This window comes from Acyrthosiphon pisum, chromosome A1, assembly GCF_005508785.2.
Source record: "Acyrthosiphon pisum isolate AL4f chromosome A1, pea_aphid_22Mar2018_4r6ur, whole genome shotgun sequence".
Lineage (NCBI taxonomy): Eukaryota > Metazoa > Arthropoda > Insecta > Hemiptera > Aphididae > Acyrthosiphon > Acyrthosiphon pisum.
The window spans coordinates 5,573,967-5,586,659 of NC_042494.1; the positions used below are offsets into that span (position 1 = coordinate 5,573,967).

At 26.5% G+C, this 12,693-nt stretch overlaps 1 protein-coding gene across 1 annotated transcript in view; it reads right to left on the minus strand.

The window, feature by feature from the left end:
* LOC100166138 (zwei Ig domain protein zig-8) overlaps window positions 1-7,091 on the minus strand; it is a 238,148-nt gene extending 231,057 nt beyond the window's left edge. Inside the window, exon 1 of the mRNA XM_029486554.1 lies at window positions 6,928-7,091. Within this exon, the coding sequence (XP_029342414.1) occupies window positions 6,928-6,991 (64 nt within the window). The 5' untranslated portion in view covers window positions 6,992-7,091. The remainder of the gene's footprint in view (window positions 1-6,927) is intronic.
* Between the last annotated feature and the right edge of the window lie 5,602 nt (window positions 7,092-12,693).

Consider the following 12,693-nt stretch of genomic DNA (forward strand, 5'->3'; position numbering starts at 1 on the left):
GTATTAAATAGTTATTATAAATTAAAAACATAAAATAACAATCAAAATAGGTAGGTACCTATATTATATAATTTAATACAATATAAGAAATATCATACAATCGTTTATAATAGTAGCTAATATAAGCAATTCGTTGTAATATTTTTAGTTTAGTACCTATTATTATAGTAGAAGTTGAGCTTAATTTTGCATGAAAAATATAAACACAAATTACGATTATTTTATAGTTGAATGGTAGATATTATAGAATGGCGCCAAAGTCTAAATATTAATAAATGCGTTTAAAGGTTTTGTCATTTTAAATTGCTGATTGAATATTTTTTTTTTCATTTATTTAGTAACAATGTTGTCAGTAAGATAATCTATAAAGTGTCTGAAACGAATTCCTTGAATACTGTGTAAATATATTATGGTGGTTGTAGAATAAAATCACTGAAAAAAAAAAAACCCGACAAAATGCACCTTCCGCATACCAGTGCATAACTTCAGTGATGTCATTCTTCCAAGACGTGTTTAAGGTTTCTTAGAATTTGAAAAAATGTTCAGCATTCGGTCTCATCCGGGTTATAGGTAAAAAAGTATAATAATATTCTTATTACAGAAACTATTTATTGATTACTGAATGCTGTCCAATAACATTAATTTGTATTGTATTAATAAGACTTGTCGTATAATCAACTGAGAGATAATTAACAGACGATTTGTCTAGAATATCATTGTATACTTAAGTACTATAATCATAGTATTATTTGACTGATTTGGAATATTATTTACTGCACAAAATATAATTAAACACATCAAAGATGTCTTAAAGTCAGTTTTTTTCATGGAAAATCTATGAAAAAGTTATGATAATTCTAGATTTACTTTTCACAAAGGATTTATTATTTGTATGGCATCAACAGAAAATGGACATTTTCTAAAAGAATGTAAGTATACTGTTTAAAATAATAATTGTTTGTGTTTAAACAAATAGCCATAATATGTATGTGTATTAATATGATGTATATTTATATAGAATTAATTACCCATATCAAAATGTGTTATATTTAATAGTGGTGATTATCGGTCATCAGTTTAATATGTATTACTGATTTGAATCAGTAATAAATATTAAATAAAATATGAGAGAGGTATTTAGATTATGGGATTACAATATTTTAAATTGATTTTGAAACTTAACGAAAAATTGAATGGATATTAAATTTGTTTTAAAAATTAATTTTATAGTTATTATTAATCTCAAACACTTTTTTTTAAATGAAGGTTTTTAATTAAGTTATTGAATCAAATTATTAGTTATAAACCACGTTTAAATTGTTTTATGGTATATTATAATAATAAAAATGTATTGTTTGCATAATTTATTATTCAGGGGTAGTTTCATCAAGATGGGATAGGGTCTTTTGATAATTATACACTAAAATTATGCAAATTATATTATAAATGTAACTACTATTTACTTTGAACATTATTAGAACTTGGTGATGGTTTTATCAAAATAGTTCATTTTTATTGATTATTTTATGAGATTATAATGTCTTGATCATAGCTCCTTTTTAACAAATTCGTTTGAATTTTATATTATTACTTACATGTAAGTTATATAATTTTATATAAAAATTAATGTCCCATGGTAAATATATTTAATTTCAAATGTAGATTTACTGTGTAAAGTACATTTGTGGTGTGGTATTCAAATATAATTATTGTATTATTCAAAACAATTTCAAAATGATATAAAAACAAATATTAATCAGTTGTCTACCTTTCTTATTTACGAACACTTGTGCTACACAAGTCATGGAAATTGAATAATACGTATTGAAATCCGTATATAACAATAAAACAATAATAACTATACAGCGTCCACCGTCGCTCATATCGTAACATTGTTTACAGGATTATTATGTAATACATCATCAATATCTCAGTGATTATTATTTTCTTATCCGAGTAAAGTCAAGAGCAAGAAGTGAAAACAAACAAAATTACACTGCAGAACTCAGATATGCACCTCCTAATAGCGTTCATAATATCACGCACAGGCCAGAGAAAATTCCAAGCTCCCACAATCATTGGCTGAATAGCTCAATCAGTGCCTCGACCATTATTCTCACAACCATTAATTTTGTAGTTATTGCTATAATAGGTACTATTTAAGCAATCAAAGTATCTCTATAGTGTATGTTAACACTCCCAAATGTCCGCCACTGTCGAAGGTGTTTTCAAATAAAAGATTTAAAAAAACAAAGAAAGTTGGTCTGCTGCTATATTTTGAGTGTACCTACATCGACTTTGAGTAAGTAACTGCAATAAATATGTTAAATTTGAATTCAAAGATAAATTGCGGGATAAAAAAAAACAAGAGACAGGCTGACAGAATATACGTCTAAGTATTGTATGTTATATTTGTATTCTATAAGTAATTATTTATTTTTTCTATTAGTAATACGGTAGGTTTGAGTGTTGAACTAATTTTTGAAAATCAAATCGCATATGTTCTGCATAAATTGTAGCTTTACGATAAACTTTTCTTTTTTCATTTCCAAAAAAAAAAAAAACCGTATGAAAATGCATAAAAATTAATCTAAATTAAATTCGAATATTATATTAAATTTTCAAATCTTAGCTAAAAAATTAAAAATTGTAAGCATTTTTAATTTCAAAATAAATACCAAATTTTCGTTATTTTGACGAATAAAATAACATTATCAATATTTATAATGTATATAAGAACTTCTTAAAGGGAACCGTGTATATTATATATTTAAGTTTTTGACTTGGTAGAGAAATTTATAAATTTAAATCGAAAAAATAACTAAATAAGTCTAAGATTTTAATCGTTTTTAAATAGCTCGAAAAAAGCCAAAATATTCAAAATAATATTAAGTCAAGAAAAATCTAATAAAAATATTTGAGAAATGTCAAGTGTCGACAGTTATTTCTTTTTGAATTACGATAAAAGTACAAAATCAATTTTGTTGTAAACTGGTGTAGCGTTAATATTCCTTTTTTTTTTAAATTTTGTTTTTGTTTTTCCCGATTATTTTTAAAAGAGAAATCTAACGTAACAACAAGTTTCAATTCGATTCCAGAAATCATCTACAAAGTTGTAGTTTTGAAAGCATTTAGATCGCTCAAAAATGTGATGGCAGAAACAACATATTAAATTTAAAAAATGCATCATTGTCAAACCAATACATTCATAATATCTTCGCTCAGAATCTAAAAGATAAAAAGATAGAATCGACCAAATAACTTCTGTATGCATTTGTCGAATCGATGGTACTACTCATGGATGTGATACAAACAACTTGGATAATTTTTACATGTTCAATTATTAATGTTTATTATTTAATAAGTACCAACTATCATATTAGAGTACCTAAATAATGTACAACTAGTTTCATATCATTATATGAATTGTTTGGTTCGTGTGAATAGTTCGGTCACAGAATCAAAATCATATATATACAATATCTAATTATATTTTAAATCGATTTGAATAATACATTGCATTTATCCATTGAAAATTCTTATCATTGTCTCATAAACCACATATTATATATTATACAAATTAAATGTATTAGGTACCCGCCACATACAATTGTCGATATTATTTAATTTATTATAAAATAATAATTTTACATCATATTTATGAAAACTTAATAAAAACAATAAACTGGTATTAGGTTTATAGTTAAAACCGTGATATATAAATATATTATAATGTGAAGGTTTTAGTAAAATTAGTTGGTTAATATATTTATTTTTAAACTGTATTTCAGGTTATTAGTTTTTTCAAACGAGTTCAATACTAAATGTTTAGTGATCAATTATTTAGTTATTTGTTTATTATTTTAACAGGTTAATATTTACAACCTTTACTAAAATAAATTATTATACAAAACAAAATATAAAATACAATAATTGTTAATTAGTTTTAATTTATAATTAATTTTTAAACGATTACTATGATCTAATTTGTTTATAATTGGTTAAAGAAAAATAAGAAGAAGAATGAAAAATGCTGAAAGGGTAATAAAAATTAAATTAAATAAAAATAATTAAGATACCCACAATTGGGTTTAATAATAATATCGTCATGTGATGTAGTAATATTAAGCATTCGGGTAAACAAAAATGAATTATAAATCATTTTTGACAGGGTTAAAACTTCTATCCGAAATCCAACGAAATAACTTTATTTTCCGTTGTTATATATCGATCCATGTCCATTATAAACGCACAGGAAAATGTACCAGTGAATTTTCCAATGACAGGCCTGTCTCTAATAACGAATTAAAGTATATAATATGGGTCCTGTACGGGGTGATCGCAAACAAAAGTTTTTTGAGATTATTATATACTGTGAGTATATATTGTATAAGGTACTACTTATTATTTTGCTCTCGTTCTCTTCTGGTTCACTTGTCAAGGGTTAAAACTGTGACCAAAAGTTCTTATTGTTTCTCTGATGGTATTTGATAAATGCGTCTTGCAAGTTGCAACCATACTACGAACAGCATCGATCATTTAAATATTCTTTAGGTTGACAACAAACGTTTTGTCTTAAACTTAAAACAAATTGAATATAAAAAGAAAAAAATTATATGGTATATGGTAACGTAATACATTTACGTTTTGATAAAAAAACAATGCCTACTTCAATTAACACCATTAATACTGATTACTGTATAAGCAATATTTTTATCAAGTAACATTAATTAGTTTAAGTTTTATAAAAACAAAATAGGACAATTTATAAAAGTTTAACAAATTGCTATAAAATTAGAATCTAAAATAATATGTATACTTTATTAGCCAATATATAAACATTTAAAATTACAATAGCGTATAACATTAATCAAGTTAATTTAAAATACTTCATTATATAGAGTGGTTCACTTAGCATTTTCACCTACATTATTTCATTTTAGATTCTGAGCGGAGCGAATAAAATATATTTAGGATAGTCCTTAAAAATAGTTTCATAGAAACATACAATAATTAGTATAGTACTTAAAAGATTCAAAAAAATGTACAAACTTTAATATGTTTATAGTTTAATATTATATAATAACTATAATAATTTGTAATATAGTTCCAATACATATTACCAACCATAATATACCTATTATTCAACTATTATCTTTAGTACAACAAGTTAAAAACAACCCAAGGCTACTCTTTTGAAGTAAATGAAATAATAGACCAATTATAAAACATCGTATTCCTAATTATAGCCAATCAATTTATTGGAAGAAAAGTGTAATAATTATTCTCATTTGAATAAAATAGTTGGTATTGCTACAAGACACTCATTTATGGTAAAGAAAGCTCTAAGTATTCGAAAATATGGTTCTTAGGTAAACTTAAAAATTTCAAATTTCAAAAATCAGATTTTTAATAAAATAATCATACTATTATTAAACATGGAAAACATGGCGCTGAGTATGTCTAGTGTATCAACCTGTATTATAATTTATAACGTTTCAACTGTACATATATTTATTATGCGACAGTATTTATATTGATACTAAAAGTTATAATTTTTCCAGTACATCATCAATGATTCTCTCCTTGTATCTATGTTGAGTGTGAAAGACCTAAGTATTCTCTACACTCCTACACTTGATTTTCACCCACACATTGAATCATCTCAAAGTACTGGGATTTGTTAAGAGAATAGCATCTGAATTTAAGCTTGAGTCATCAATAAAATAATTATATTGCTCCCTACTTTGGTCCATTGATGAATATGGATCGGTGCTGTGGGACCCTCACACAACCTTAAACTCCCTCATATTAGAGCGCGTCCAAAGACGTTTCCTATATTTTTCCTCATACTTAATAAAGATAAACCATGCCTCACACGACTATTTCCCTGTCCTCGTCGAGCTTAAGGTTTCATCACTGGCTGATAGAAGAGCAGCTGCAAATTTATCGTTTCTGAACAAACCTTGGACGGTTCTATAGATTCACCCACACTCCTATCCAATATCAACTTTAGAGTTCCACATCGTTCCCTCCGTCACCATACTCCTTTCTCGGTGCTGAATTGTACCACAAATTACGGGTGAAATAACCCCATCCATCGCATTATGTGTTTGCCTAATGAACAACTTATCTAATTATCAAAACCATGTCTATAGTTTATCTGTTGTTGCTATATCTTTATATTCATACAATATCTTGTAATGAATTGGGCTCTTCCCGTTATGTATAATAATAAATAATTTGGGTACAGGAAATCTGAATAAAACTAAAATTTTTGTCATAAATTAAAAATAATACAAAATAGTACGCAAACACATTTAAATTTATTCATACAATATTGAAATTGTATTTCACCAATAATAATATATTAATATTTAATAGATTGTAAAGAAATGTATATATACTGCTTAATAATTATAGCTATACGTATATTCGTATGGTGGTTTCAGATTTGTCATGCAAATAATACTTTGTATGACTTGGCAATTGTAAAATTTTCAAACAAATACAAATTTATGGTTGTAAATAACATAATAATTTTTTAATAATTTTTATTTAAAAATACACCCATTAGGATGAACATTTATATAGTATAAATTAAATCTGACGAAAATTATCATATTATAATACAATTTAGTATACATCTTCCACTTACTTTAAATTAAAATAAAGATTAATTTATTTTTTAAATAAAACATCATTGAAGATGGTGCTAGGATATAAAATAACAAAAATATTCCACGTCATTATGTGTATCTAACCTAATTCATAAAACAACTATACCTATACATACGATATTATATTATATTATTGTTATATTATTATATTCTATGCTGATAAGAAAAATTTAATAGATTTCCATATGAAAATTAATGAAATATATAGTGCATACATTTTAAATATTTAAATATATGTATAACTTACCATTGATAAACAGTGCAACTAAGAACAAATTTGGTACCATTTCCCTGAAACGTACGAAGGTCATTCGCCAAGGTTTATAAATTCAATTGGACAGCTAATGTACCACTGATAAGCATTGCGATCTCGGATCTCCCTGAAACATGACAAATAAATATTTACATAACTATATTATACAGAATATTATCTAAAAAAAATATATATATATTTTATATTTCTTTAATAATTAAAACAAAATATCGGTTAAAATGTATTAATTGGTTAACATAAAAATATTTACCATAGTGAATGAGTGTTTCTAAAACGTGTATCGCAGTAATATATAGTATGCCATATAATTATTGTATGCAGGTAATATATTTTATATAATATTTTATTTTAACACTATTGTTTCAAAAGATAATTTTTCTCTCAACGTACAACAAATAATGATATCAAATAAAACAAAGTATATACCTACTGACATGACACCAAATAAGAAAATTCCGTTCCTGGACGACAAAAACAAATCGTAAGAAAAATTGGAGGGTTTTCAGAAGTTTGTGTTACAACAAATATAATATAATTTATCATCTTAATATTGAATATAAAAATGTTGTTGGTAAAAGATTATTCTTTTTTATTTTGAATGTAAAAAACCCGAACAAAATATAAAAAGGACATATTATTTTGATTAAAAAAACATAATATTACCTAATTGAATTCCATTAAATAAAATTAAACATGACTTAAACGCCTTTACAATAGAAGCACTTATTGACAAAAAAAAAAAACACAGTTCATAATATCATAGCATGCATTATTTATTTACCGAATTTTTTCAAAAATAATTTTATTAATTTCTATTAAAAAAATGTGTTTTTTCGTGGATACGATTTTTTTTTATAATTGGTCTTATTAAAAGGGTTACTGTTATTCTATTAAAAGTTAATCTAAATCATATTTATTGATTTATGAAAAACTAAGCAACACGATAAACAGTTACAAAATATAGATTGTTGGTTAAAACTTAAAACCAACCTAAGGCCCTATACGTGTGTGAAGTTATTCCCCACTTTTAACATAATATTACACTGAATAAATTATAAGTTTTAGAGCTCAATTTTTAAGTGATTGTGAATTGATTTTTTGAACTTTTAAGTAAATCGATTAAAAGCTATGGCTAAAATTAATTGTGGGGGCTAACTTTAAACTACCCCTTTCCTACTTTATCCAAGTTACACAAAACGAAATACATGTTGCAGAGATCAATTTGTTATAGTAATAATTATAATTATTATAAGTAGGTTTTAGTGATTTGTGTGTTCTTCATTGCTAAGTTGAGATGCATATAGAGTGATACTAGAGTTTAATTTTTTTGGAAGGGGAGGGCTAAATGTATCAAACACGAAATTCTGAGACTCATTTTTGTTCATCCGTGAGGGCTATGGAAATATTTGTTACGCCTATGTACGGAGTTCCACATAAAAGTTGTTAAGTATAATATTATGACCATCCGACAAAATACTAAGTAATCAAAAGGAAATAAATAAAACAGATACGTAATAACTAATAAATCATTCGGTCTGGTCAAAATTTCAAAACTAAGGCCAATATTTTTACTGGTTAAGTATTTATTTATTCCAGCCAAATAAATTATAATTAAATAACTACAATAAATTAAATTAATAATTATAGCCGATAAGTATACCGACTGATCTATAAGCAGTATATATTACACAATTTTAGTGTTTAGTGTAATATTATAAAATGGTTAGAAGAGTCCAAGTAACTGTTATTTTAAATGTCTGATATTGATTGATATTTATATCATTGAAGTGGACTTTTTAACAAAAATAAATGATTAAGATTTATTCAAAAAGTTTGGATTACCTATAGTTATACTTCAATGTAAAAATTATGTTAACAAACCGTATGATCAATTTGAACTGTAATAATAAATTGTATACCACCTACAGTCAAAGTTTTTACATATATTATTGAAGAACCAAATCGTTTGTTATTACGCGTTCAATATATAAATATACATTTTTTTTTTTTTAAAACACATTTTTTTGTTTACGTTGATAACAGCATGATGCATTATCATAGTAATAATTTAAGTTGATAAGTTTGCTGAATAAAATATATATTTATCACGCTACAACTGTTAAATTATATATTGATATGCAATTTAATATTGATGAAGTTTGTGTTGATGTCTACCCGGCCAGAACCTCCTTGATTGATTTTGCAATGCCAGAGGATGTAGTGTGTTATTGTTCATAAATTATGCAGTCTATGGTTAATGCGTTGTATTGTTAGCGGTACTTAGCGTGTGATTTCAAATAATGACTCGAAAAACAAAAACAAACTAAACGTTTTCTGAAAACATCGTCGAACACGCGTGTATAATGTAGTTGTCAATAAATTACAAAAACCAATATTATTATTTAACGCATAAAAAAAATGTTTTAAAATGGAAACCATCCGCAGTTGTTATGCCGGAGAGTGGATGAGACCATAGAAAGCCATTGCAACACACGTATCCTGTCATTCTGATTGTATATCGTTAAACCATAATATAGTTAGCCGCCCTACAAACGTTTGATGATCACGTGTAAACCGTCTGTCATTAATAGTAATTCCTGTACGTGTATTGAATTCGTAATTATATTATTACAAATAAACAGTGAGTACTGCTATTGTCCGAAATTGAAAATAGTTACTCATTCATAGGTTTAGTCGGGTATTTTTTTATTTTAGATTCTCCGCGGAACGAGAAAGCTGGTGATTTTACAACGGTTTTTAATTTTTTTTTTTTATCCGGTATACAAAATTTCTACCAAAAGGAGTGCTTTGATTTCAACATATTATTATAGTATCTTATCTTTTAGCAAATAGGAGCAAAATGGTACTTTAAAGAGGTAATTTTTTGATTTCAATATTTATTTAATGCCACGGGAAAAACCACCGACATATTACGAAAAACCACTAAAAATGGGATTTTAATTTCTAATGCTTTTTTCACCATAGAAACGAATAAAAAATAATAATATTTTAATAATAATTCAACTTACAGGCTATAATAAATTAAAGAACAACATAAAATAACCAGACTGACAAACCGCTCAGAAACGTTTTTCTTATACAATTATATTATATCATTGAATTTAAGTTTAATACAATCCATTATACATTGACCCACTTTTAACCTACTGCACAGCAGATTGACATCCACTTACTTGCTTTTTTTTTACTTGTATGTAAGCTGATGTGCTCCACAATATCATATTAATATTTTACAACCTAAAAACGTATGTGTAACTGTATAAGAAATTGATTATAATATATTGTGTTGCTATTAAAATCATGCAGCATACTAGTATAGGTAATATTAAACTCTCCGTGTCTTTCTGAGTTTAGTTAATTTTTATAAAACACAGTTAATAAAAACATAGGTAAAACATAAATTGATTTTTTTTATTATTAGTCATAATTCGTAAGCTTTGGCAGGCGAGTTTATTAGCTTTTCTTCGCTATGATACATGACATACTGTAATTTACAACTAAAAATCAACACGTCATTATAAGTTAAAAATGTTTGTATTAAATCTTTATCGATAAGTATTTATGATAATTAATTTACCTCCCATAATCATAATTAAAATATTGAGTACAATCAGTCAGCCATTTTTGTTTGTTTCTGCAGAATAATATCGTATTTACGTGACATATTTTGATACATTTTATCGAATCAATTTCTGTAGACTAAACATTTGAGAAAAATTATAATGTATTATAAAGATAATGACAAAAAAAAAAAAAAATAAAATGTTTTTGAAATTGGTGTAGTATACTATAATAAAATGTACAATAGCCATATTATAATCTTATGATATTTTATGATTCTTGATTCTCTTACGGGCTACAAATTGTAATAGCATATTATTACGATTATTTATTTTGGTCTGCACATAATTCTTAGTATCGCAGCTATTTAAATTGCATACAATTATTTTTGCTTAATTTTATCAATAACCTGTTGTTTTTTTTTTTTTTTTGGTTGATCATAACCTATAACGAAGAGTAAATAGATAATATCACAGATATATACTAATACATATTAGTATATATCTGTGGTCCCTCATCAAACGACACGATTGTTGCCTTATCATAATTTTGTTATCGGCACTCAAATCTTCTATCCAACGTGGGACTGTTGAAGTCTGCACGTTTCGATTATTATTGTATCATTGGAATATCTGAATCTCGACAAGAACGATAATTGGTACTATACTTATTTTTCCACGAAAAATCCGGTACCTATACATTAATAGTTTTTTTTTTTTTCATTTTGCGTCCAATCGGCAATGTTGTGATAGTTCTCGAAGTCTATAGCACGATTCGATATTAAATCGTCGTTTGTATTTTATTGTATTCTGTAAGCCCGCTTCGTGATATCGAGATAAGGTGATACATACGAACTACGTTTATCTCACCGCTTTCCGTGTACCTATAACTACATACAATTTGGCATGGGGCGCAGACTTCGTATTATCTCGTGCAATAGCGCAGTGATTACTGACTATAGGAAACGAGTTCTTCTACTATAAACAATGTAATATAACTATTATTTTTGTGAGATTATTTTCAACACAATTTATTGACGCAGTTGTTGTTGTTATTACCAATTATTTTTGTTTTGTAATGCTTTGTAGTAGGTACCTATTCGACATATTAAGCTGGACAGTCGTCGACAATAACTTAGCAAGAATATTTTTTTAATTAGAAAAATGTATTATTTAGCTGTATAGCTACATTTAAAAAGTGAGAATAAAATAATATGCGTTTTGTATTAAATAAGGAAAATGAGAGAAAAATGAAAAGGTGCGCCATAATTTTGAACGTAAATTAAAATTCAAGAGAAAACGGGTTTAGTGGACGATCGCAGTGGCCAACTTCAAGCAAAATTACGGTAATATCGTTACATAGGAATAATATTATAACAGTAGACGTATTTAGCCGTTTGTTATTCTCGATTCGATCAATTTATTTCCGTTTTCTGTCAGTTTATTGTCATTACAAATATTTTACAACTCATCACCTGATTGTCTGAGCAAATGCAGGGTACAGTGTTAATGAACATAACACTTTTGTAAATTAATGTGGTAGGCATTTGTGATTCATTCATCGATGTTGGACATAATTGTCGACAGTCTCCTCCCACACCAACACCGATAGCTGTACGACGATTTCACCAACTAATAATTTCATCGAATATAATATATTATATTATATGTGTATATATTTTTAAATTGTGACCTGTCAATGATTATTGTATAATTAATGAATTAAAATACGGTATAAGATATTGTTGTGAATTTTCGTTCTTCGAATTTCGATTTTTCGGCAGACATATAACATTATGTTATTACTTATTAAGGCTATATAATGAAATTACTGTTGTTCCACCAATTACAACAGTTGCCTTTCTGGTCGATGCACAGGTCATATAAATAATATATATTATAGGTACCTAAGTAATGGCTTGACCGTGTCCAATATTCGGCGTACACTATACCCATTAAATATGTTATGTGGTATTCGATTTTTGACCGAATTTGCTGTATGTTTTCATTAATAATTTAATTGTCAATGTTTTTCCACACCTAGTAGAGTCGTTCATATATAATTTTAAATGGTTTTGTCACACCATCGATTGGATAATAATTAATCGCGTTTCTCTCAACAAAGCGTGTTGTTCCCGATTTGTTAATTTCCAAAGCT